This window comes from Neolamprologus multifasciatus, chromosome 12, assembly GCF_963576455.1.
Source record: "Neolamprologus multifasciatus chromosome 12, fNeoMul1.2, whole genome shotgun sequence".
Lineage (NCBI taxonomy): Eukaryota > Metazoa > Chordata > Actinopteri > Cichliformes > Cichlidae > Neolamprologus > Neolamprologus multifasciatus.
The window spans coordinates 37,140,439-37,168,269 of NC_140450.1; the positions used below are offsets into that span (position 1 = coordinate 37,140,439).

The 27,831-nt window shown below is 43.4% G+C and overlaps 2 protein-coding genes across 2 annotated transcripts in view; one reads left to right on the top strand and one right to left on the bottom strand.

Moving 5' to 3' along the window:
• Window positions 1-4,187: 4,187 nt before the first annotated feature.
• Window positions 4,188-11,413, bottom strand: ube2l3b (ubiquitin-conjugating enzyme E2L 3b). Its single transcript, XM_085181562.1, has 4 exons — window positions 11,259-11,413; window positions 9,430-9,525; window positions 9,161-9,347; window positions 4,188-5,533 (listed from the first exon to the last, which is right to left on the bottom strand). Exons 1-4 carry the CDS (start codon window positions 11,283-11,285, stop codon window positions 5,379-5,381), a joined length of 465 nt encoding a protein of 154 aa, XP_085037688.1. The 5' UTR covers window positions 11,286-11,413; the 3' UTR covers window positions 4,188-5,378.
• Window positions 11,414-14,740: 3,327 nt separating this feature from the next.
• The window catches only part of pias2 (protein inhibitor of activated STAT, 2), a 24,719-nt gene continuing 11,628 nt past the window's right edge, over window positions 14,741-27,831 (top strand). The window contains exons 1-9 of the mRNA XM_085181544.1: window positions 14,741-15,419; window positions 19,300-19,465; window positions 22,497-22,584; window positions 22,672-22,722; window positions 24,095-24,185; window positions 24,271-24,405; window positions 25,028-25,133; window positions 26,228-26,301; window positions 27,684-27,831. The exon at window positions 27,684-27,831 is cut by the window's right edge and continues 13 nt beyond it. Of these exons, the coding sequence (XP_085037670.1) occupies window positions 19,354-19,465; window positions 22,497-22,584; window positions 22,672-22,722; window positions 24,095-24,185; window positions 24,271-24,405; window positions 25,028-25,133; window positions 26,228-26,301; window positions 27,684-27,831 (805 nt within the window). The 5' untranslated portion in view covers window positions 14,741-15,419; window positions 19,300-19,353. The remainder of the gene's footprint in view (window positions 15,420-19,299; window positions 19,466-22,496; window positions 22,585-22,671; window positions 22,723-24,094; window positions 24,186-24,270; window positions 24,406-25,027; window positions 25,134-26,227; window positions 26,302-27,683) is intronic.

A 27,831-nucleotide genomic window follows, 5' to 3' on the forward strand; every position in this document is an offset into this window, starting at 1 on the left:
AGGGACTAGAAAGAGAGAGCAGATTTCTCCTGTTTTGGCTTCCCTTCATTGGCTTCCTGTTAAATCCAGAATTGAATTCAAAATCCTGCTCCTCACATACAAGGTCTTAAATAATCAGGCCCCATCTTATCTTAATGACCTTGTAGTACCATATTACCCTATTAGAGCACTTCGCTCCCACTCTGCAGGCCTACTTGTTGTTCCTAGAGTATTTAAAAGTAGAATGGGAGGGAGAGCCTTCAGTTTTCAGGCCCCTCTTCTGTGGAACCAGCTTCCAGTTTGGATTCAGGAGACAGACACTATCTCTACTTTTAAGATTAGGCTTAAAACCTTCCTTTTTGCTAAAGCATATAGTTAGGGCTGGACCAGGTGACCCTGAATCCTCCCTTAGTTATGCTGCAATAGATGTAGGCTGCCGGGGGATTCCCATGATGCATTGAGTTTTTCCTTTCCAGTCACCTTTCTCACTCACTATGTGTTAACAGACCTCTCTGTATTGAATCGTATCTGTTATTAATCTCTGTCTCTCTTCCACAGCATGTCTTTATCCTGTCTTCCTTCTCTCACCCCAACCGGTCGCAGCAGATGGCCGCCCCTCCCTGAGCCTGGTTCTGCCGGAGGTTTCTTCCTGTTAAAAGGGAGTTTTTCCTTCCCACTGTCGCCAAAGTGCTTGCTCATAGGGGGTCATAAGATTGTTGGGCTTTTCTCTGTATCTATGAAGCGCCTTGAGGCGACATTTGTTGTGATTTGGCGCTATATAAATAAAATTGAATTGAATTGAATTGAATTAATGATCGAGGGTACAGATGGTTTGCACCATCTTTCCACTCTCGACACTTAGCTCCAGCTCTACGTGATGAGCAGACACCCAACCACTGCAGTGTCATCAGAGGACTCGTGTTTCATTGTTATACTGGAAATCTGAGGTGTACAAGGTAAATAGGAATGGTGATAGGACCAGTTCACTGTAGCGCCCCAGTATTACTGACCACCACAACACACAGGGTACCCACCAGCCATACAGACAGACAGTCAGACAGACAGTAGAAGTGCTGACATCCTGACCAGCTTTCCACTCAGCAAAAGGGTTGGATGGTATTAAAGGCACTGTAAAAATGACAATGCCACCTTCCACTTGAGAGTGAGAATGCTGGAACAACAGGTAGATGAAAGCATCATCCACCCCACAAAAGACTGGTGAGTAAACTGAGGAGGTTTCACCTGCAGGCTAAACTGGGCAAGAACCGCTCCAAGCACCTTCATGACATGAGAACCAGTCTGGTCTGTCTTTGTTTAGTATTGGAACTAAACATGATGTCTTCCATAGTTCGACAACTTCTGCTGCAGGAGTCTCAGGTTGAAGAGATGCTGAAGGATGAAGGCTGGGCCTCAGAGATCTCAGGACCCTGGGACTGATGCAATCAGGGCTTGCAGCATTGTTCTGTCTCCCCGTGGCTCTGTCACCTGTGTGTTTGCTCACAGAAGGTCCAGAGTTGTGTTGTCCTGTTATACAGTCCACATGCTGCTGGATAGTTGGCAGAGTCACTGGAAGTGCATGGTGTGAGCGACCGGTACCTGGTGGGCCCGAGCAGAGCAAGGAGTGATCGCTGATCCTAAAGGCTGATTGTGTTCATCTGGAAGTTTCCAGTGGGAGAAACGTTTCATCATCATCAGCTGACGTCTTCAGTCTCAGCTGACTGCAGGTTTCAATCTTATAAACAGGACATTTGCATGATGACTGAAACCAGCCCACTGAAGGAACAAAGGGCAAACAGTCATGATCACTGATTAACAACACTGATCAATGATCAATGGCCATGAGTACCATCCTCCTGGCTGTTAACAGCGTGCACTACATTACTCTGTTTGTGTCGGGGGACCCGATCCTTGGGGTGGACCAGTTTTTGGCCACAGAGATGCTGCGTTTAAAGAAAGTGTGTCTTAACTGTCCCGATACTCCCGACACATTAGGCATCAGTAAAGGTTTTCTCAGTGAATTCAGCAGAGTTCACTGGGAACAGCAGAACTGTGAAAAACTTCAAAGACATAAACCGTGACAAGCACAGACACTGGATGACACACTTTCATGAACACTGTTTGGCTTCAGCTCTTTGTAAGGTGTAACTTTGCTCTCTTTTGCGTCTGGCTCACAAACCAACAACAGCACGAGGAAGCCACAGACGGTTGTAGCACCTACTCTGCACACTGACAGCAGAGCGCAGGCAGACGGGCAGGCAGACGGGCAGGCCTCGGAGAGGAGCAGACACTGGCTGTATCCCAATTCAGAGTCTGCAGCCTCAACGATCCTCAAGGGCCGCGTACTTAAAGACCGCTAAGGCCGGAAGTGCGAGGCTTGTAAAATGGGACGGTCTAGCCTCCGTTAGGCTTCCCAGGTTGCCTAGCAACCATGATACTAACAGCTGGAGACGTTTCATACAGCTTTGTTTGACAGAAATGAAGGAGAAAATCTTTTGTTCATTTGTTTGTTTGTTTCTACATGAGCTTTGATCATTCTCTGATTAAGCTCAGCTATTGAACGGCGTATATTTTAAAGTAAAGGCTTTAAAACCAAGTTAGTACAAACGTCACTAATGTCACATGACTTTGCCGACATGTGGCCAACAGTAATGTTTTAATGATCTTCGTTATTAAACATTTGCACATAAATAAGTGACATAATATTCAGTACTTACTTAAAGTTTACTCTTCGGGCGCCCCTCATCCGCCGTTTTTTTTCGGCAAAATTATCCACACCCACCGCTGCGCTATGCATTCTGGGATATGTTGGGCCACGAAGTCTACACCGCCACGTCCTTAAAATTCAGGGACATGAAGGACGCATTTGAGGGCCGCATTTCGAGCAGCCTTCGAATTGGGACAGCCTTCGTCGCTTCGCTGTGATGTAATCGGCCTTAAAATGCGGCCTTTAAGGCTGCAGACCCTGGATTGGGATACAGCCTCTGAGTGTTTACACTGCAGGTCAGCTGAGTGTAAGGCTGCTGCCTCCACCAGCTGGTGGTGATGAGTAAACACTGATCAATACAGCAGAAGAGAGTTCTCCCAGTAAATAATATGTGTGACACTCACAGCTCAGTTCATTGTCAGGTGAGTCACAGGAACATGTTCTGGACTGCACCACCTTTTTTCTCACTGCTCACGTCTCTGTCAGCCCGAGCAGTGAAGAAGCTGAGTACTGTGCTTTCAAGCTTTACATTTGGCTCAGACCAGCATGTCTGGACCCTACAGACGCTGTAGAGGAAGTCCAGCTGAGTCTCCAAGCACAGTCTCAGGAAGAGATGGGCAGACCTGCAAACGGTCCTGAACCCATCAGCAGGAAGAACAGGAGGAGCACAAAATGACCTCCAGCAGGTCACTGTGTGGATGTCTCTGATCAGTCACTCAGAAACAGACATGAGGCTGGCCTGATGGCCCAACATGAGCCCATAATACTCTTCAGCAGTAACTGAAGTGACTGTGACCTGCTTACTGGACATCTCAAAGCCTGGAGCTGCCTGTAGTAGAAGTAGTAATCCTTACATGTATAAAGTCTGCTGCATGGAGACAAAAACTAGTCTCAGGCCCAAATATTCATATTAGCCATAAAATGCTGGATTTATTGTCATTTGCACTAAATCTCCACTGTTTGAATGCCCAGAGTCATTGAATGCAGCGTGTGCTGGTTTGAATATATTTATCCAACTTGACCTTTGTTGGAGTCAGATGTTAAATGTTGTCATTGTGTTGCTTAAATGTGTAAGTCTTGGTTCAGACTGTGTGATCAAAGACATCCTTTTGTTTCTATTGCCCTCCGCAGCCTGTTGAACGGTGGGGGAGGCTGTAGTGTTTATTATAGGCTCATCCTATAGCTAGAGCTGACCTATATATATATATATATATATCTATATACCTAGAGCTGTAGATAAAGGGTCCATTGGAAATGTTATAACTTTGCTTTTCTTCAGGCCAACAGCAGGGAGCTCTCTGGACTGACGCGGTGTGTCTGTCAGCCTGTTCTTCCCCTCGCTGCGCTCACTACCTGTGGTGTGGTTTTTTAAACACCAAATCCCAGTTTATGCTGGAACAAAGTGCGAGTGAATCCGTCCCTCTATAATCCAAGTGCTCATTAAGCAGCACTGGATCGAGTCCCAACAACATCCCCACAGCACCAGGAAAACATGGAGGCCAAATGGTAAGCCATCATCTTTATTATGAAACAATATTGGGACCAGATCAAATAGCTGTTACATGGTGTCGTTTGGCCGCTGCAGTCCCTTTCCATGTCCCGGCACATCCCTGGACGGCCAGCCCTCTCCCAGCTGCCTTCTAGGTTACTGTTTCTCGGACGATCTCCAGGAGCTGATCCAAGCTTCGAGCCTAGTGTCTCCTTCCCCCAGCGTGATAAGTTAGGCCCCTCTCAGCTGGGACTGTGTGAGTATGTCTCAGTGTACTACAGGTTCCTGGTTCTAAACATGGTTATACTGGGCACCCAGCAGGAGGAGAGGGGACATGCATGGAAATTCAAATCAATCCAAAACATTCTTGCAGATTTTATACACAAGTGTCAATCAAAAAAAAGACGTTTGGGAGCCAATGGCTGTTGAGGAGGGCGGGTGAATGGCTAACCATCTGTGATGCAGAAGTTTTCAGCTGCATGTTTTTAGTGTTTGAAAATCTTTAACACTCAGAAGTCGTCTCTGGCATTTCTACAATAACTCGATTCATGTACGGCCTAACATGTTCAACTGTTACAGACTCTGGGGGAGGAGATGTGAGATGTTCCACAGAGCACGGTGCATTTCTACAGCCAAACATCGGCCTCGGGTCGGAGCTACGGCAACTCTCATTTCACTACATGTGTTTCAGCTTAAAATGTTACACAAGATGGGCCAAATGAAAACCAACAAAACCAAAAACAAACACACTCGTCCTCTGCTTTTCAAAATAAAAGAATCAAATATTTATGACAAATCGTGTCTAAGTGAGATCCATTTAAAACAGGAGCTGTTTCTACTGAGGAAAAGCCAAAAAAGCCCAAAGAAAATTAACACATGTTCCCTTAGCATTTCTTTTTTCCATTTTTCACTTTAAGAAAGAGTAGAAAGTTAGAAATGGTCTGGAGATCTACGGCGACGAGGAGGAGAGAGAAAGCGGTCTGATCCACAGAGAGTCCTGCTTGGCTGTCGCTGCCTGGCCTCAGCGGGGCAGCTCCGGGGCCGTTTAAAGGAGCACTATGTGAAACGGGGGGGCCGAGGAGGTGGCGAGCTGCTGGTGGGGGACGGAGCGGGAAGGGCAGAGGAAGATCAGTATTTGGTCGGACACGTGAAACAGAAGGGGGCTGGGGAGGGAGGCAGACAGAGGGCTACGCGCTCGTGACGTGATCAGTCCATTGGCCGCTTTTCTCCGTGTTTCTTTGTAAATTCTTCTGCGTTCTTCAAGAATTTTTTACGGTCTTTTGAGTATTCTTCTGCTAGGTCGGCCCTCAGGGGATGCTCGGGCTGGGGGTCGTTCACCAGCGCGATGAGGGACTGAATTACTGAAAGACAGGAAGGAGATAGAGTCAGACACAAGATGCTTCCTGACAGACCACAGAGGCTGCCGCGGACTGTCACAGCTTTTCACAACTATCATCATAAAGCAAAGAAATAGAAAACATTTCTAAAAAGTAATAAAAATAAAACAGTCTGCAGTTTGTGTACTTGGTCTTTACAGTCAGAGTGAAGTCACGAGTTTGTGTCGTGAGGCAGTCCAACCTTCTCTTTGTCAGTCTCACATCATGCAAACACATGTATGACTGTAGGTAACACACACTGACAGTGTAAGGCAGCTTCAGCTTAATGTTGTTGTGATTGTTTAATAAAACTGCTTCTGTTGTGTGTGGACGTTTAGGAGACGCGCTCAGTGAATCCACAAACACAAACCCAGCATGTCCTGATAGACCTGATGAAACGTGCACACATCATGTTCACTGATAAATCCATGGGACCGTTCTGAAACACAGAGGGCAGCGTCCAGCTTCTCCAATCAGCAACTTAAACTGGGAACTGATTAACCAATGATGTTGCTGCAATAAGTCATGTGCACAGTAGAGATGGGCCGATCCGATATTACGTATCGATGTCGGTCTGATACTGACGTAAATTACTGGATCGGATATCGGAGAGAAATAAAAAATGTAATCCGATCTATTAAATATCAAAAAAGCATCTCACAAAGCTTGCTACACGGCGTAACTCGGCTCATAACCGTAGCACGTGGGAGCAGTGTGGTCACGTGATAGAGCGGCTTGTGTGTATTTGTAGCGTCGCTACCAAACCAGCATTTCATCTCCGAGGAAGTTTTCCCAGAGAGAAGTAAAGCAAGTGTGTAAGTTCATCTCTGAATGTTTGTAAAGCATTCCCACATTAAGCTTAACAACAGATATATGGAGCGACTTCCTCTCTCTCTCTCTCTCCTGTTGCTGCTTCAATCATAAACTGATCAATGATCAGCTGATCGTCTCTCTTCTTTGTTTTTGTCTCACTTTGCACCAGAAAGAGGAAACCAGCGGCTGAACAACAGCAGCACGTTTAAGCTTGATCAGCTGTTGTTAGAATTTATTTAATATTATTTCTACACCAGGATCTTTTTTTACAGCTGACGTAACTGTGCAGGGGCGGAGCTAGCAAAGTTTAGCCAGGGGGGCCGATAGGGCATGAACAGGGAAAAGGGGGCACAAAGACATACTTTTCTTTCTTATTCTCATTTAAAATGTCGAACTTTTAATAAATAATTATCTGAATCTTACACCCAAAGTTTTAATCTGATGTAAAATGTATAGAAGTCCATTACTGTATATAGTAACTGTTAAGTCTAATATACCCTAGTAAGCTATAGTACTTTTTCCTTTGGGAACCATCTGTGCAGTCTGCAGTTCTGTAGAAGAAAGATGTTGAATCTATTTAATTATTCTTGAAAAATAATTTATTTCTGTGCATTTTTTTCACAATGCATCAAATTAAAGTTGATTACGTCGATTAAGCATCATGAGGTGGGGGGGTGGGGGGGGGGTTTCCCTATTTTTTTTTTTTTGCTGGGAGTTTGCAACCCTATTAGTTAGATTGTTTAATATTTCTGCTAAGTACTCTTTAAAATACCAGAATAGGGAGGATGGAGCAGGTTTAAGTTTATTAGGTTGATCAGTTTTGCTGAACTATGAAATATTTTGGGTGAGTGTATTTTTTACATACAGGTATAACAGAATAGCTTTAGTGTTGTTATTTATTTAAACTTGAGTATGAACTTATACAAAATGCAGCAAAATATTAAAAAAACATTTTATTGATTAAAAAAACACTATATCGGATTCATATCGGTATCGGCAGATATCCAAATTTATGATATCGGTATCAGACATAAAAAAGTGGTATCGTGCATCTCTAGTGCACAGTAGAGGTTAACCCCCCTTTCAGCTGCGTGGTTGCATGTCTGGTGTTTGTTGAGAGGACAGAGATGCTCTTACACGTCAGCAGACTGAAGCTCAGCTTATGGGGAAACATTTAAACTATTGAATTAAAACTGTGAGATTAAAGATTAACCAGTGAGATGAAACCCTGCAGTGTGACGTACGTAAAGATGTGTTTGACTGTTAAACAGTAGAAACCATTATAACCTGATCTATAACGACTCCAGGGTGAAGCGACTGTACGGCACATCTTTAAGGACTTTAAAGAAAAGAAAAAGAAAGAATTGGATGCACAACTTTAAATCCGTCTGTCAACTCTGTCAAGTCTGATCTGACGCTGACTTTTCTCCACGTGGGCAGCTGCAGGTTAACGTGTCCTCTCCTAAACCTCAGCAAAGTGCAAACACATCCAAATAACTTGCACTTATGTCCAACTGTTGAAACAGCTGATCCCAGAATCTGCAGTCATGTAGAAATGTCTGCACTGAGCTCCTGGGATGGTCTTAAACCCCCAACATTAACCCTACTGAAGAGTTTAGACTGAGGTTAGGGTTACAGAGATGGCTCCATGACACCAAACCAACTGAAGTGAACTCTGTGCCCAGAACGGTGCTCAAATATCCTGCCAGAACTATGCTAAAGGCCAAACCCCACTCACTGAGGGGCAGCTTGCTTTCAATCGTAGTGCTGGTTACTTTTGACCCTGTGTGGATCAGACAAAATCAATCCAAACTTGTTTTTAAAGTGGTTAAACACGCTGTACAGTCATTCCACCCTGAAAGAAACCGCTTCAAAGAAATCATTAAAGGACCCAAATTATGACATTTATACCCACGAGCACTGTGGGAAACTGACCACAGATCTCCCTCGTTGACACTAGCACCTCGTCTCCACTCTGTTTCCATGACAACTGAGTACCACCCAATAATGATGGGTTGTTATAGCAAGGTGGCCCAAACAATGGAGCAGACTGATTATAGCTGCACCTGCACCCATCGTTGGACCACAGTGTTGGTTTATGTGCAGCTGTTTCCCTCCATGTGTCACAAACACTGGTGGGGTTGATTGTTGTGATAAGTCTGCTGACGTCACACTTTCTGCCCGACTCTGCTCGCTTGAAACCGTCACCAGGTACTAAAAGCTGTCTGGCAGCAGGTCCTACCACCTGAGGGAGAACACTGAAAGCTGAGTCGGTGCCGAGTTCATTCTTGTTTTTCACGTACACTTTGTGATAAACTCTGCAGGTTTCTGTTTGTTTCTTTCAAACTGAAACAACACTCAATGTTTAAGATTTAGAGAATAAATGTTCCCTAAACCGTGAGTAGCAGTTATCTCTGTGTCTCCTGCGTCGAACAAACAGGTTAGCAGCTGTAGTAGCAGCGATATAAAAACACACAGCCATCTAAACGATGTGACGCTTTACTGAGTCACAGAATCGTCAGCTTCCTGTTACTACAGCTGTGCTGTTCAATAAATACAAAACATATTAAACACTGTGTTTGGATCACACAACCATGCGCGTCACACGGAGCTCTGTGTGAAAAAGCTCTGAGACCGACAGACGGTTTTGGAAAATGTCAAAGTTACTGAAACAGGACAACATTTTATTTTGGACAGACTTTTTTTCCTGCAATCATCACGTCAGACAGAAATGATGTGCAGTTGTCCAGCTCGCTGCGACTCACGTCGAGCAGCCCTGTGTAAGACTTCAGCACCAACCTTGGTCAGTTTTGGTGGCAGGCTTCCAGTTCTCTGCACTGATCACAGGCAAGCACACCTGGCCCTTCTCATCGATGTTGGGGTGGTAGATCTTTGTCTTGAATGTGATCTTGGGAGGCTTGAAAGGGTACTCGGTGGGGAAAATGATTTCAATCCTGAATGCACCTTTGTCATAAGGAGGGTTGTCCTGAAAGGGAACCAATAAGGTTAGTAAGGGGAACCTCGGGCCTTCGTATCTCAGAGCAGCCAAAGGAGGAACAGCAGCTTACAGGAACAATCAGCCCTTGCCATGCCAATAAGTTTGATTCCTCAACTTGAATGTTTCTGAAGTTTTTCATTCCAGACTTGCGAATCTCATCAAGTTCCTGAAAGAACAAGCACACAGTTGATATTAGAAAGGTTATTACAGTCAATACAAGAAAAATACAACATGTATGGTTTTACAAAGTTCATCCTCTGCAGTGGAAGGATGCACCACCCAAATGACACCACCAGTTTAGGATAGCGTAGCAGGAAGACGCAGCCTCGTCTCTGTTTCAGCCTCCAAACTACACACCAGGTTTTAAACTGCGCTGAAATTATTTACAGCACGTTCTCTCCTGAATGTTGATGTGAAGTCTAAGCAGGAAGTGAGAGTAAAGAAACAACAGCCTGATGTTGGTTCCTGTTATCCACCTCAGAGGCCCCCAGTACTAAACAGCACCACCTCCAGTGTTTTCAGGTAAAGAAAATTAAAGCTGATATACAATGAAACATGTCGCTTAAAACAAATGACAAACCAACTGCAACAAACTCAGCTTTGTAGAGAAGTGTTGTATATCGTAGATGTGAGGATGTGTTCAGCTCCATGTTTTATTCACAGTATGTGTCCAGTGATTGTTAAGCTCTAAACTGTTTGGATTGCAACTATTTTATTGCATAAAGTAGCAGCGTTGCACTTCATCTTGTCCTCATTCATCAAATGCTAAACAAACTCAAGCCTTCCAGCCAACAGGAGCGTTTCTCTTTCATTTCAGCAGCAGCCAACAGTGAAAGTGAAAGTGAACTACAAGCTGCATCCAGCAGCACCACAGTGAACCTAGTTTTCCATCAGGTTACTGGTTCTGTCACCAGTTTGACTTACGTTAGATTACGTTAGCTATTAGCTGAAACCCACTGAGTTAACTTAAAGCAGCCTCGTGGTTCCATCTGTGGCAGGTTTTTGTTGCACAGCTCGACGGTGTAAATGCGTCTAACACGTTTTTAGGGTAAAGTGATTGTGATTAATAAACAGCGTATAGCCTGTTTATGGTCCAACAGCACCGACGTTTGTTTCACGTGAATGAGATCCTGTTAATGTTAATCTGCATGTTCGCATTGAATACTTCCACCTGCATCAGGTACAGGCCAGCTCTGCTGCCCGTGCTTCCAGCTTTGTTACTCCGGGTAAACTTCAAACACACAGCCTCCGGTAACCGGAGTGTACGTTTAAAGGCGGAAACGATAATCACGGGGAAACAAACGTAGGTTAACGCAGACCTTACGCAATATGCTACGACCACTACACAAAACGAAAGTAGCATTTCGTGTGTGTCGCCTTCAGGCCGCATTACTGGACGTGTAACGCTGCGCTGTAGTTCACACCCACTTCCTAATGGCGAACTTCAAAGTCTGATTAAGTTGAAGTGTAGCTAGCTGAGACCTGCGGATAGCAACTTAGCTGATTAGCAAACGTCTTATGCCGTGGAAATTGACACGATCTCGGGCTGCCCACTGCCGGATTGACTCCCTCGGTCACACAACTCAAGAGTTTCTGACGTTCAAACTGTAGATAAGAGACTTGAATGAGGTTTTCGGCAGCCCCGGGCAGGATCCCTGTAGATCCTCCGGCCTGATTTGGGACTGCTTAGTTGCCTAACGTTAATATTTGGTCGGCTAGGTGGTCGGTGCTGACCTCTTGTTTCTGTTGAGCCTACAGCTACAGCTGGACGCTGACGGTCACTTAATGCAAATATACTCTGTAACGTGAACACGAGCCAAAGGACGGACGCTTCCGCTAACCGTCAACACGTCCTTAAACATTAGAAACGATCAAAAAGAACGGCAACGACGGATTTACCTTGGCCAGCCTCCTGCTCGCCGCCATCTTGAAACTACTGTGTGTTCCCAGAATTCACTGCGCTGGGAATATGGGTCTGTTCCTGCGCTGAGGCTGATCAGCTTGGACATCCGCCTGTTTGTGAACATGCCGACACGTCCACGCCAGGAAGCGACGTGTTTAAATGCGGAATATCTGTAGTTATATATGTTACAAACATGTTGGGCTGTGAGCCGCGGGGGGAGCCTGAGCCTGAACCCAGCGGTGTCTGCTTCCGCTTTATTTGTTAGTATTAATGCAGGTGTTCGCCTGAAAATGATGAGTTACACCTGTATGAGTCAGCTTGTTTAACCCTCAGCTCTGCCGTCAGTCTGTTGTAATTGGCTCATGCGACAGTCATGCGGATGGCAGAGAGCAAAAAGGTTCCACGTGCTTGTGCAATACTTTCACCAATAAAGTTTTATTTGAGTTCATGTTTCTACTTTAATATCAGGTGCAAATCCATGTTCTCCCTGCACTTTTGTTCTAAAGCGTATGAACATGTGTGAATCTGTCCATCAGCACTGCAAACAAGTACAGAGCACGTAACCCCCCCCACCCTGAGCCGTCTGTCACTCCTGCTGCACACATGTGCTGCACCACCCTGCTGCACAATGACCATCGTCTCTCTCAGTATAGGATGATGTAGCTCTGCAGGTCATCCCTGAACATTGAAAAGCAGTAGTCCACCTTCAGTTTGAATATTCAGACTGCATCGTCGCACCTCATTTATAAACATATTTACACTGTGTTATTAGAAATTATTAATTAACTTTAGTCTGATGGCATTTATGTGGCTGTAAATTCTGTTTCACTGTTCCACTTTGCTGTGACAGCACTGAGAGAGCAGGACAGAGAGGCTGAGAAAGACAGAGCTAAGAACAGGGCAAGATCTGACACGTAGTGAAAGATAATACACACCAGGGAAGCTTCTGTTTCACTCATGATGATTTTATAGAACTAATCAGTGTGTGTGGACCACAAACCGGCTCTTATAACATTATGTTGATCGTCTGCAGTGGCGCAGCGCGTGGAGTGATCGTGGCGACTGTCGGGTGAAAAGGGGTGTTTTATTTCATTTTTAGCAGAATCATCATCATTATATCAGAATCATTTAATAACCATTGCATTAAACATTGATTGAAGTTATTGACATTACATTTAACCTTTGAATTACAGTGATTGTTATAACCTGGTGTTAATCTTTTATTTACAGGTGTCAGAATAATTATATGATCTCTCTTTGCAGGTGTAAACATGATCACCTTACACATATGGCAGTTTGTTGCTTATTATAGAGTTGTGCCCGAGTTAATAAAGGTCAAAAACTTCAGTCAGCGCTATGACTGGCTGATCCATGGTGTGAGATGACTTTGGGCCCAGGAGGTTGCACGCGCTTACATAACACTGATATTATGTGATTCTTTGTGATTTTTTATTTAGTTATATCTTTTATTAAGTTTTTAAGTAATGGTAGTTCATTAAACCAACATGCATTTAATATTGTATCCCTGACTCAGCGTATTATATACAGGTCAACTTGATCATTTGGAAAACCTTGCAGCTGTAATGTTGTGTCTCCGTAGGGGACAGTCCGCTCCAAGGAGAGGCACTGGAGCCAGTGTCTGTCCTCGAGACGAAGAGAATGTTTTTCTTGATGTGTCTAAAGTTGTCAATATTGACTGTATTGTACTATCTGTACGCATGAGGGGGCGTTCTAATACCCTGATTTCTATAAAACAATGAGTGTGTGGAGTTTGTATTGAGATCTGATGCTGTCTGATGTATGGTGTCCATCTCCCACGCGTGTGTTCATTAAATCATCGTTTGACTTGACCCGGCCGGACCAGTGTGGTTATTTTGGGTTTTCCTCCTGTATCCCTCCTCAATATTTGAATCCGTAACACGACCCAAACACAGACGACCAGACGCAAAACTAGATTTTGACAAATGTGTGTCGTTCATTATGGCCGATAACAAAACATTAACCAAAAGACAAACTCCTTTCTTTCCCTAAACTGGGAAAACTACAGACATGAAACCGAACAGTCAGAAATACCTGAACACTTGCATCAACATAGGACTGAGGACGACAGGAAGAAGAGTGTCTGCAAATGTGCACGTTAGGTGGAAAATCATCAAAGATTTCTTTATCAACAGGTTGAAACGATGCTGTGGTTCTCTTCTTACTGCTTTGCTGTAAGCTTACTGAGAAGTCCACTGCTCCCTCTCAGACATCTCCATACCTCCACAGGTATGTCACCTGGACCAGCTGCCTTTCCACTCCTCCTTCCTAAGTCACTTCCTGACTCACCCACTGTCCTCCATCTGTGCTCCTCAATCTCTCGTTTTCTGCACACTCCCATCACCTGTTAGCACATCTCCACTCCTGTCCCTGATCATCTCCAGCTGCTGCACATCCTTTCCAGCTCCATCTGTCAGCGTGTAGTCACTCAGCACTGTTCTTTCCCTCCTTCACATACGACTCACTAAGGCTTTTCCTTTGCCACGTCTGTCTTTCCTGTACACCTAGTTTCCCAGTACTCCTGTCTGTATTTTGCACCTCCGGTCCCACTTTTTATTTGCCAATCTCTTTGGTAATCTCCTTTTAATATTTTCCTGCACTTCCTCATCCCTCCACCAAGTCTCTTTGTCCTCTTTCCTCTGTAGGATACACCCATCACCTTCATGACAGGTTCCTTCAGCCTATAGCTGTACTGTTCCAGTATGTTTGCTGCCAGCCTGTCTCAACCTCTCCCTGAAATCTGTGCAGCATCCTTTATTCTTCATTTCCTACCATTGCATCCTTGCCTCTGCCTTCACTCGCTTCCTCTTGATTTCCAAAGTCGTGTCTGTCACGAGCTGTCACTCGTTACTCTACGCCCCGCCCTTGATACACGCCCACAACACAAAATCATGGCCAAAAGATCTGAAACTGATAAAAAAGAAGAATAATTGCAGCTGTAAAAAACAACAATAGAAAACAGACTCACACAACGGATACTTTATTCAAATTAATTCATCTGTTTTTTGTTTTACTTTTTAAATGTCAAAAACAGATGGAAATCACTTTTCCAGACGAATAAAGCTTTTGATCCTAATTTAGTTCCATAGCAATTTCCATAGCCCACATTTGACACGGCAGCAATACCCACAGCAGGCTGTACCCACGGCAGGCTGTACCCACAGCAGGCTGTACCCAGTCTGTCCCCGGGGCCCATAGTGGGACCCATGTCAGCTCTGTGGTACATCCTGCTTCGGTGGCCTTAAAGAGCTCGGTCTCACTCTCTTATCTATATAAATTAGCGAGGATTTGACACGTGCTGTGGGACCATTTCCTAACACATGTTAAACAACAGCAGTTTTCAGACTCTTGCTTGTCGTGACACGGCTTCACTGTGAGTTTCCTTGTAGCTGCTGTAAAGTGAACCTGTTATGGCGTTATTTTTGTGCCACTCTTCTGAGCGCACGTGAAAAAAGTTTGCAGGTGTAAGTGTTGTATTTTGAGGAGAAATTTATTTTGAGCGAAGAAAAGCTGAATTTGGGTGAACAAAATTCATTGCTGCGTGCAAAAAAATGTATTTCAATGTTTGCTGTTATCCACACACACACACACACACACACACACACACACACAACAGCAGCCCCTCTCGCTCAGTTTTTGCATTTGCGCTCGCTCACAATGTGTTGCTCGCGCTCTCAACATTTCTGCCCGTGCGCGCTCAACTCTTTCTCTACACCGTTATATTTGTGCCACTAAACCAGCCAATCACAGACTTGGATGCAAAAAAATCTGATTGGCTGTTCTGGTCTCCAATCAGCTCGAAATGACGAAATGCAATATCCCAGAATGCATTTCGTCCAAAACTCAAACGAGGCAGTGGCGGAGGAACACAGAGTGGCAGAGTTTGAAATATTACTCTGTCTGGGTCACAAAATAAACTTTTAAGATATTTTCATGCGAGAATGGTGCTGTGTAAACTTCAAATATCTGCTCGATTCATCAAGACATCACATATTTGTATAAGTGCTCTGACGTTTTCGGAGATGCCTGGCACAAAAATATCGCCATACACTGTAGCTTCACCTGGAAGTGATCACACTGACCGGAACAACAAGATGGCGAGGACTGTGGTGCTTCGGGTAGGCGAAAACAAAACACAACCTGCCGCTCGTGTTGACGCTGAAGCTTGTAACGAAGAAAGCAGCTGATGTGTGTTTGTGTGAGTGATGGGCGAGGTGGGCGCCCACAGGCAGGGATGAGCGTAGTCACGGGAATTGTGGACGTTTCACTATGTAGCCCTGATGCTAACACAGGCTAGCCAGTCTCTGCTAGCTCCCAACAAACCACTGTTATTATAAGTTAATGCGCCTAAAGCTCGCACACTGTCTTGATGTACTACGCGTTGTATGTGGCAGACATGAGTGTGAGGTATGGTGTAAGAAACACAATAAATAGTTTCCGCGGGAATCTTAAACCAAACTGCTAATCGAAAAAACTACATACACTCGATTAGCCAAAAGTTATCGCGAGGCTGTGAGTTAAACACGATGTATACAAACATGTTAAAACATCCGGGTTTTCATTTTATTAGTAACGAGATTACAGAAACTTTGCTTTCATGTCGTGTTAAATATTCCTGATCCAGGGCTCGTTCGTGGACGTGACACTGAAACAAGACCCCGGATAAAGGACAAACTAAGCTGGGCACTTGGCCGTGCTGTTGTGTGTATGTTGTGTTGCCGTGTGTATGTTGTGTGTTCGTCTTCAGTTCTGAGAAACTAGAATCAGTTGTGTTTGTTCAGCGGATACAATCAGGTTTCTCCGTCTGTCACTTTCATTCAGACAAACATTTAAACTCGCTTTTGAAAGTTCAAATGGATTCATTAAAAACACAATGAAATACACGATTTAAGTACTTTTCTTACGCTCTAGTTTTCAGTTCAAACATAAAACAAATCCACATTGTAATAATAAACTTTGACATTTGATCTTTTTCAACTGCAAATTAAATCATCAAAGTTAAACTTCATCAAATCTGTTTAATTCAGTCAGATAGTTCTGAGTTTTGTCAAACACACCAACACTGTATCTGTCATAAATGTTGCCATCAGACAGTTTGAAATTACATGCAGTTTATTCCTGATGATACAGCAGCTGTGATAAATCACTATAACATGTTGTTGTCACGTAGAGACAAATTCATATGAAGATATTACTGCTTGTTATTGCTGTGAAGCCTTCTTATAACCAGAGCAGCTGCTCAGTCGAATCCTTTTGAGTTGTCCTTGTTGATAAAGACTCATTCTTTGGAAATCTGCCTGCATTTATAAATTAGACCTTTTAACCAGTCAGTCTAAGCAGCTGTGTCCAGAAAGGTTGCCTCAGGTGAGATGGGCCCTCTCGTTTAGTAGTCAAAGTCAGCTTTATTGTCAAAGATCATATGTACAGTCGTACACAGGAATTTGGAGTTGCAATGCTCCCCCAGTGTACACTAAAAATACAAAGATAGAGAAGGAAATAAAAATAAAATAAAAAGTTTTATGTACAACACAATACAACACTACACAATTATTTAAACAGCAGTGTCCAACACAATCATAGTGATTGTGGGCAAGTTTGTGTGCAGTGGGAGTGGGGCAGGCAATGAAAGGGTGATGGTGGTGGGTCAGAGTTTGTATGTTTTTTTTTTGGGGGGGGGGGCTCAGAGGGAAGAGGTGCATGCAGTTCTGGAGATCATGGCGTGCCTGTATCGATAGAGTTAGGATTAGTGTTGCCACACAAAATATCATGTGACCTTACTTAAAAAAAAATGGAAGACCTACAGAATGAAGCGACGTAGGATTTTCATTTAGTACCATAAGTGTATCTACTCTTCTTCTAATGAGTTCCAACCTCGGTGACCTCGACCTAAAGGTCAGAGTACGTTTTCTGGGAATCTTGGGAATGTGATAAGTTGAGGACGAGATGATTTAGGATGTTTTAAAGTTGATACCATAGAGTTGAGGGGAGACACTGATGGATTCCAGTAGTTTTTGTAAGAATGTGTTTTAAGCGGGAGACTAGATGAAGGATGATCAGCATGTTTAACGAACAGAAAAAGGACAATTACTGTGTGGATGTCACCTGCCTCTAGGGTTGGGAAACGAGGATTCCTTGGAATCGTTAGTCTGTCTGCCTACAGATCCCAGATATCAGTTCTTGCACCCTCGCTACGATCAGCTGATTTCAGTTTGTGGAGGAGGAACACAGCAGCGCAGTCCGCAGCGTGGACATGACTTTTATTTTTATTGCACAAAAGGATGAGAGCGTGATGGTGAAGTGAGACTGCTCCAGGACAGAATCACACTGCTAACACAACTTCAGCTCTTTACAAGCACCTGCACAGACAACATGCTAATGCTAAGCTAACGCTAAGCTAACCAAGATCCCAGAGTGACGTTAAAGCTGAGTAAATGCTGACCCCAGACCAGCACCGTGACAAAGTGAGCTGCTGCTGAACTTGAACAGGCAGCAAACTGATGAGCAGTCAGGCTGCAGGTTTCTACCTGTTGATGTTTCTACAGTAGAATCACTTTGAAGTGTCTTTGTGCTGGTTTCATTATGAAATGGGCGATATGGCCTGAAATCCATATCGCGATATAATTTTAAGCATGTGCGGTAACGATATATATCACGATATATTCTTTTCTTCTGTATAACGTATTTTCCACACTATAAGGACTTAAAATGCTTTAATTTTCTCAAAAATCGAAACTCGAACCAATTTTGGCAGAAATCTGTTAAAAAATGTTTTAGTACAACTTTGGTAAGCTGCACTGATGGATTGTCAGAGCATTACGGCTGCCGTAGTCAGGAGCTTCACGGAGTAATCTGGGTCCAAAACTCCGTCCATTTCAGGTCCCAAAGTCAAACGAACACTGAGAACATTAATGAATCAATGTTACGGACGTGGAGCAAGCGCAGTTTTTGGCTTTCCCCATATTTTAAAAAGTGCTTCATCTCTTTGCTATGACTGTCGGCATAATCTGCAGATGATAATGGTTGTAGCTGCTGCGATGCTTTCGACCAAAACAGGCGCAGCTTGATGACATCATCAACATGCGCTATCGTGGTAGAGCGGTATAGTCAAAATCTCTATCGTTGGCCAAATTTATATAGTTTCTATCGCTCACCCCTAGTTTCATACATAAACACTCAGAGAAAGATCACGAGTGTCCTCATCAGGATCTGTGTTGGTGTGTGGGGCTGTAGCCTCAGGTTATATTGTTAAATGGTGATTATGAGACAGTGTGTTTCAGCTTATTTTACAGAGTAACATGAAAGTAATGTTATGAGTAGAATATCAGATTTGTTATATCCTCAGCTCCCGTCCCTCTGCTGTGGCAGAAATGTCCTGTTTTGTCTCTGCTTGATAACCATGTAAGCTGAAGCTTGCTGTGTGTCCCACATGTTGTCGTGTGTGTTTCACACAGGATGACATGTGACTAGTTTAGTGACACAAACAAACACTTTGTTCAGTAAAAACAAGCTGGTGTTGAACTTGTTGGGAAAATGTTTGAACCAGAGACCCTGTGGAGTCCTCTCACAGCAGCCGGCTGTACGTCAGCTGATATGAATGAATTCACATTATGACGTTATTATTCCAGTCAAACCCTGAGGCAACAACATGTTGATAAAACACCTGCAGTTATAATATTGTAAAGTACTAATAAAAGGGCCTCTTTTGCTTTTTTATGCAACATTATTCTAAAATGTTACTGCACGCTCAGATCTACATCACACAGTTGTGCTTTTTTCACTCAGTGCATCAGTGTGACTGTAGAAAACTCTTTTGTTTTTATTTTATGCTAATATTCAGTCATGTACCGTCGAGACGTGTTACTGGCTCAGTATCAGTCTGTCTCTGCTTACGTTTGAAGGAGCTGTTACCAGTCTGTCTCCAACCATCACTGCTGCTTGTTCTCTGTTGATTGAAGGCTAACCATAATAAATACGCATTCATTTCTCTATGTTAAACAGGAGTAAGTTCTGTAACACAGACGGGTGAAGCAGCCGTGTGTCCCCACATCCACCATGAATCTCCAGCAGCCAGCCCCTCTCATCCCCCCCGTCCACCCTGATGTGCAGATGAAGCCTCTTCCCTTCTACGATGTGCTGGATGTTCTGATCAAACCTTCAAGTCTAGGTCTGCTTTCACTTTGTTTTCAACACTGAAAGTCAAATGTTTTATTGGATAATACGATAAGAAATGTCGGCTTTTACTCGTGTAAACTGAGCCCAGTGTAGAGCACAGATAAACCATTGCAGGGTGTCAGACTTCCTGTTCCATGACCTCTTCACAGCAGGTGGATGAACTGCGTCATTTCCTGTGAATTAGAAGCTTTCTCGAGCTTCTCCAGTGTTAGTGCTGCTCATGGTCAGTTAGCTTACATCGAGGGTAGCAGGGATGATTTATGGCGCCCTCACGCTCACCGCGCCGCGTAGTTTGACGTCACATCATGTGTCACAAGACACAAACTTGTGGTGTGTCGACTGGTCTTGATTTTTTACAACCAGGTGCGTTGCCCATCTGGGTGGAAGAGTCTTTTACCCCCACGTTAATGATGCTCCAGAACAGACGTGCAGATACACAGAAGGAGACGCTGGAACAGTTTGGAAAGAACAAAAACACTCAGCAAAGTCTGGACTTCCAGTTTTGACTTTTCCACCTATGACACCTATGGCTCAGGAGAATACTACACTTCCTGTGAGGCGAGGTTGGTTAAACTGGGACGTTTAGAAGCTAGGCTGATAATTCTTAGATCAGTTCACTGAATTTAACCTTCGTACCAACTTTAAACCGTCTGATATAAAGACAGCAGTGCAGAGGATGGAAATCAGCCAGGACGGCTCAGGAAACATCTGCTCACATCTGGTTGAATTCAGGTGTGTACATCCACCGAGAGCAGCAGGTCAGCTGATCACAGCCTGAACACTAAGGAAATCTACTGTAGTATTGTGACACGCTGACGCCCACCTCAAACCCTGACTGTACTCATTGAGCTGTTCAGGTGTGGAGTCACCTCTACAACAGGAAATAGAGCTTGTTTAAAATAATCCTCCTTGTCTCTGCTCGTGTTCGACTGATTCAAACTGACTACGTTCATTAGAATTCAGACTGAGATGTAACCTTTGCATTCCTGATATCATTTTACTGTTGCATGACATTCAGGTAGCTTTGCCCAGGAACAGCTGGTACTTTAACCAGAGTACTTACTTATTACGAGTGTGCACTTTGCTTAAGTAACTTGTGTCACCTCTGGGTATGAATGTGGTCAGACTGGATCTGTGTGTTGATCTGCATGCCTGCCTCAGGTGGCAGACTTCACTTACAGTTCAGAGAGGTATAGCAGTGCATCAGGTCTCCGGGTGTTCATCTCCACAGTGGGGTGTAATCCAGACCTTATCTACATGTTGCAAGAATGAGGGAAAAACCTTTGAACCTTCCAGTTTTGCGTTTCCTTCCGTACATATAAAGCACCTCGAGGCAGCAGTTGTTGTGTTTTGGCTCTTTATAAATAAAACTGAATTGAAGAGCAGTGCTGATGTGGGCTTTTAGTGTGAGACTCCTGTCGTTCAGGAGAATACTGCAGTGAGTATTTTATACCCACAGTACTAGTTTAAATGGTCCCAACTAGGGTGTTGAAGCACGTGCGGTAACGATATATATCACGATATATTCTTTTCTTCTGTATAGCGTATTTTCCACACTATAAGGACTTAAAATCCTTTCATTTTCTCAAAAATCGAGAGTGTGCCTTATGTATGAATTCTGGTTGTGCTTACTGACCTCAAACCAATTTTGGCTGCAGAAATCTGTTAAAAAATGTTTTAGTACAACTTTGGTAAGCCGCACTGATGGATTGTCAGAGCATTACGGCTGCCGTAGTGAGGAGCTTCACGGAGTAATCTGGGTCCAAAACTCCGTCAGCTTCAGGTCCCAAAGTCAAACGAACACTGAGAGTTAAAAACGGTCTAAATTCTTTCAAACCTTAATTAAATCATCAGCGTTGCTGCTTTAGCAGGTGTAACAATTGAGTTTAACATCCAAGCATCCATGAAAACAGAATTTATTAAATTTAACGGAGTTAGAAGTTAACAGGAAGTTAGCTCGCTAGCTTCCACCTAAACATTTCATACCATGTTCTGACAGAGAGATTTTTGAAACTAATTCAAACGTACAGCTCTGCTGTCACTTCCAACATAAATGAAGACAGAAAACTAAACAGCAGCGACGTTTGCAGGGTTACTGAAGTTGGACTACCTGGTATATAATGTTGTGCTACGTGATTGCTAGCGACACAGCTATGTTAGCATAACATTAGCATAATAATGGTTGTACCCGCTGCGATGCTTTCGACCAAAACAGGCGCAGCTTGATGACATCATCAACATGCGCTATCGCAATAGAGCGGTATAGTCAAAATCTCTATCGTTGGCCAAATTTATATAGTTTCTATCGCCCACCCCTAGTCCCAACATGACTGATGGAGTGAGTATACTTGGCTCATAACTTGTCCCGTCTGCTTGACAATCAGTACACAACGTTGCCATCTAGAGGACAGAAAATGTAATTAATTTGATTGTCCTAGTCCCAAAAATCTATTTGTAATTTCAGTTAATTACACATCAACAGCATCGAGGACACAGGTGTTTAAATCCAAAAGTGTGTTTTTATTTATCCTGAAATATGAAAAATGATGAACAAATCCAAAACTTGGACAGGCAGACCAACAGTCAGTATAACAACAGTCAGTATAACAACAGTCAGTATAGCAACAGTCAGTATAACAACAGTCAGTATAACAACAGTCAGTATAGCAACAGTCAGTATAGCAACAGTCAGTATAACAACAGTCAGTATAGCAACAGTCAGTATAGCAACAGCTAACAGAGAGATGGTGCCGATCTCAGTGAAGAAATCATTGAAGTCAGGATCGTTTGTCCAAAATATAAATGACAGTGTGTGTGTGTGTGTGTGTGTGCGCGCGCGTGTGTGTGTGTGTGTGCGCGCGCGCGCGCGTGTGTGTGTGTGTGCGCGCGCGCGCGCGTGTGTGTGTGTGTGCGTGCGTGTGTGCGCGTGTGTGTGTGTGCGCGTGTGTGCGCGCGCGTGTGTGTGTGTGTGTGTGTGTGTGTGTATTGTAACCTGACTTGACAGCCCTGGTTTCTGTTGACAGGAGCGAGTACAGCACAGAGGTACCACCAGGAAAAATATTTTATCTTTGCGTTGACGCCACAACAAGTTAGAGAAGTGTGCATCTCCCGGTAAGCCTGTTTCTTGATTGGTCGGTTCCTCTGCAGTAACTGAAAAAACTTTTTAAAATCGACTTTAACTGACTTAAACTTTTTCAGAGACTTTCTACCAGGTGGGAGGAGAGACTATATGGTTCAGATTCAGCTGAGGTGAGGATGTTCAGTTTTCTGTAAACACTTAAAGTGACATTTATAGAGCCCGTTCCACACCGAACACAGTGCCTTAAGACAACATGATTCCAGATTTGATCAATCTAAACTGATGTGTGACTTATACACACTGAATTTTGAGGAAAATTAAAAAAGAAGAAGAAGCTGAAGCGATGATGATCTGGTCCTGATGTTCCTGAAGGAGAAAAGGAGGAAGCAGAGATTCCGAGTTCCTCCAGTTCTCACGAGCAGGCAGCAACATGGAGAATATCACAGCGTAGTTTGGACACTGAGGCTGTGTGCTGGCTCTCATACATGTTTCAGGATTGCAGTTTGAACTCAGAGAGGTCATTCAGATGGACCCAGAGCAGCGTCTAGCTGTGTCTGAGCTACAAACTGTATTTCCATATCATTGAATATTCATACCAGTGCGAGATTTGAGCTACGAGGGCACCTGTTACCAAATGCTGTGATCTGATTGGTCAGATCTGTTGATTCGGAAACATCAGAAAGCTCCAGCTTGGTTCAGATATACACGGCGGGTGAATTGACGCGGTCGGTGTGAAGAGGGCTTTACATTAGAGCCTGACCCCCGTTATATTGTCCTCTGTGAGATGTTAGTGTGGATGTTTTACACTCTGTAGTGGCTGATAAATGAAAACAGGAGAAATACCAGCCCGCTGATCTGAACACACTGGGACTGATCCCTGACTTCCTGTGACAATCAAACCAGATTATTTCTGTCATATTATGACAGTAAACATTCATAAATAACTGCTTGTAACAGATCTCGTTGTTCGCGTTTCAGAAAAAACATTATTGTCCAGATTTTTAAATATAAATACAGCTCTGTCTTATTTCTCCTACACCGGTTAGGCTCGACCCCCTTCTCAGTTAAGAGTAATGATGAAGTCTCAGTTACCTAAATAGAGTATATCTGAGTATATCTGTGTATATCTGAGTATATCTGTGTATATCTGACTATATCAGACTATATCAGAGTATATCTGAGTATATCAGAGTATATCAGACTATATCAGAGTATATCAGACTATATCAGAGTATATCAGACTATATCAGAGTATATCTGTGTATATCTGACTATATCAGACTATATCTGACTATATCAGAGTATATCTGTGTATATCTGACTATATCAGACTATATCTGACTATATCAGACTATATCTGACTATATCAGAGTATATCTGACTATATCAGAGTATATCTGTGTATATCTGACTATATCAGAGTATATCTGAGTATATCAGAGTATATCTGACTATATCAGAGTATATCTGACTATATCTGTGTATATCTGACTATATCTAAAGTTTCGTACTGGGCTCTGAAATGTTTCTGTGTGTTTTCAGGTTTTGTTTATCAGAGACGAGCTGCCCTCAGGAGGACAATTACCCCAACAGTCTTTGCATAAAGGTCAATGGAAAACTGTTTCCTTTGCCAGTAAGTGCTCGTTGTACTGCAGTCAAACAAGAAGCCAGGCAAACTTTATATTGTGAATATGCTAACGTTGGATTTCTGCCTGCAGGGCTACGCACCGCCACCAAAAAATGGCGTGGAACAGAAGAGACCAGGAAGACCACTCAACATTACCTCCCTTGTTAGACTCTCATCTGCAGTACCCAATCAGATTTCAGTGACATGGGCACCTGAAATTGGAAAGGTAAGAGAAGAAGCTCAAGTTTGAAATGTTTTAAGCATGCTTATGTTTATGTGCTGTGATGTGTGGAGGTGGAACAGCAGGCCTCAGTCAGCAGTACATGTGCAGAAAATGAGCTCACGTGGAGAATTACTGTCAGACTGAAGACATCAATCCATATGCCAGGGGGGGAGATGCTCTCTGAATTCACAGGGTTGTAATCTGGATACTGCCACACACACACTTCTCTTTAAAGAAACACATTTACAGTCACATCGTTCTAGTCTCATCTCTGAAGCAAAACAGCAGAATTGGAAGAAACAGCAATCGGGCTCCGGCTGCAGGGACTCACAGCGGGAACAACCTGTTAAAGAGAAACTGTAGACATGAAACAGACAGATATGTGTATGGGATGTTGTCGAGACACAAGACTTTACCTGATGCCAAACATCAGTGATCCACACTGTGTATGAAGTGTCTCTGTTGTTATTATTAGTGTGACAATGAGAAGCATCAATAGCTAAAGCCGGTTGTCTCACTGAACATCTGTTGTTCCTTCCTGTTATTGATGTCATTTTAATTCTGAGCGTGTGTTTGACTCCTGCTGTTTCACACTGATTATGAGCCACCACCGTCTTTGTTTCAGACCTACTCCATGTCTGTGTACTTGGTGAGGCAGCTGACGTCTCCCCTGCTCCTGCAAAGACTGAGGATGAAGGGCATCAGGAACCCAGACCACTCCAGAGCACTGAGTAATAATGAGCTTGTTACTGTAACAGTTACAGAGCAGCAGTAACTGTTACAGTAACAAGCCCCCCCCTTACACACACACACACACACACACACACTAGAGGTGGGAATCACCATACATCCCACGATACGATATTATTGCAATTTTTAAAAATTTTTTGCGATATTCAGATTCTGTACATAAAGGTAAACTTTATCAATATTCATTTTCTCTAATATCAAAATCTCACACTCTGTCTTTCTCTCATTTCAGTTTTATTGTTGACAAACTGAACGGTTTGTATTACAGTCTAGTCCAACTTAACTGAATCAACCATCTGGTACAATTATAGCTATTCTGAACTATGCAGTTTATGAAAACTATGCAGCCCCTTCAGCAACTGAAGAATTTGAAAGTAAATTAAAACAAAATATAATTTTACATTAAATAAAAAAGTTTTAAACTTAATTAAAATAAAACATGTCTTAAATTAAAATAAGTAAACTGTCATGTTTATTGCTGCCATAAACAAGTTAAACACATTTGGACAGTGAAGGAATGTCAGGATTCTTGCTCAGAAAAAGGATCAACATGCTCTGAAGTCAGAGCACAAAAACCTTTTTTGTAACAAAGTATCGATTTCTGCTGTCCCTGTATCGATACATTATTAGCAAACAAAATATCACCATACTACACAGTATCCATTTTTTCCCCACCCCTAACACACACACACACACACAGTACAGGTCTGATTGTAATCAAATGGTCTTCACCCAAACGTGAGCTGCTTGAGCGATTACAACACTGATGCCTCAGCTTTACAGTCTTACTACGACTTTATTCACCCTCCTCACACTTATGTTTCCCGCGTATACTCAGGTAGATCACATGACATCAGGTAGATCACATGACATCAGGTCATGCTGACAAACAGTAGACACATGACAGTTATGTTCTTAGTTATTTCCTGCCTGAGACTGACATGTTCCAGGCAGGAGACAAAGCTGAGTATAAGACCAGGCTCATAGTGTAGAAATGTGTTGAAGCCCTGTCATGTGTGTGTTTCAACCTGTGTCTTTGCATTTTGCCCTCCTCTCTCTCTCTCTCTCTCTCCAGTCAAAGAGAAGCTGACAGCAGATCCAGACAGTGAGATTGCTACAACAAGCCTTCGAGTGTCTCTTATGTGCCCGGTAAATAAGCAGCCATGCAACATGTGACACGTTTGAAGCGTTTGATTTCACGAGTCAGAACGAGGTGTCTACATGTAGTGTTACTAACAAGCTCCACAATAAACCCTCCTCACTGTAGAACTGCACTCATATAGAACTGCAGTCAGACTCTGTTTCTGTTCTATGGGACGTTTTGTGGCTTTGGACCTGAAAATATTTGGACAGCAGCACAAACTAAAACAGTGCTGCCATAACACATTCATAACAAAACAGTCGACATGTAAGTAGTGTGCAGAAAAATGACATGAACCAAAAAATGAAGAGAAATCTGCACTTCATATGTAAACAAATGATAAATGTCACACATGGCTCTTGTCCCGATTCGTGATTGAGGTGAGAGACAAACGACCTCTGAGTGCGTCAAAACAATGATTTTATTAAACAAGTGTGGAAAGATACACAGCTCGATATTGTCACCCCAGATCTCCCGTCAAAACATACTTTCAGCATGGTTTTATTGTCAGGGTTCACGCCCCTTCTCGCGTTAGACAAAACATCACATGTACAGGTTATAATTAACGACAGTTCAACAAGTTTCCGTGTTTAACAGCATTTCCCCTACATGGTTGTCTGGCTCCTCCAGATGCTTCCTGTAGACCCCGGATCACTAGTTGCTAAGCAGAGACAAAGCAAGATGTCTTTCACCTTTACCCTACAAATTATACTTCATGTCTATGTAAGCGTGTTAGGTCTTCATTCACAGCATACAGGTCATTTCATCAATATATCAGTTCAGACATAATGCTGAACGACGCTTTTAACCTTCATTAGACTGTGTGCTCAACTCTATCATGAGCACAAATGCAATGTGTTAATAACATGATTGAAACTGTATGTTTAATAAATGGAATAAATGTTATCAAATGCCACTGCTCAAAGCTTAATAAAAAGATAGAAAAGAATCAACCTGATATAAAATGATATAATCCCCACACTCTATAGCCTGGAGCCCACAGGCGTGTCCACACTGTGGGCTTCCTGCTGTCCTCTGCTCTGGGCTGCAGCTGTCTCCAGCTGTGTGTCTCTAAGTAGGAGCTGTTTGGGCCGAGGTCAGGTGAAAGCCACAGTGTTAAAACCTGCTGAGCTGTGATTATTAAACTCTGAACTCCCTTCAGTTCCAGTTGAGGCTCTATGGTTGAGTCTCCCTGCAGCTTCAACATTATGACAGCGTGCACATATGCACGTACACTATGAAGAAACCTGCTGATGAATGGACTCTTACATACGTCACAGATGTTGACACATGAACGTGTTACACACACTCATATTTCCTGTGTTTCATGTATGAGCCGAGTGCTGACCCTGTGTTTACTCACCGGCCTGACCTTTGTTTTGTCCTGCAGCTGGGTAAGATGCGACTGACGGTGCCATGCAGGGCTGTGACGTGCTCCCACTTGCAGTGTTTCGATGCTGCCCTCTACCTGCAGATGAATGAGAAGAAACCCACCTGGATCTGTCCTGTGTGTGACAAGAAGGCTGCGTATGAGAGCC

What these genes read in the sequence shown, in the direction of transcription:
- ube2l3b (XM_085181562.1), bottom strand. Translation starts at nt 11,285, where the DNA reads ATGGCGGCGAGCAGGAGGCTGGCCAAG. An exon ending in GGCAAGGGCTGATTGTTCCT is followed by an intron (nt 9,348 to 9,429) that starts GTAAGCTGCTGT and finishes GTTCCCTTTCAG; the next exon opens with GACAACCCTCCTTATGACAA. An exon ending in TGCCACCAAAACTGACCAAG is followed by an intron (nt 5,534 to 9,160) that starts GTTGGTGCTGAA and finishes CCTGTCTTTCAG; the next exon opens with TAATTCAGTCCCTCATCGCG.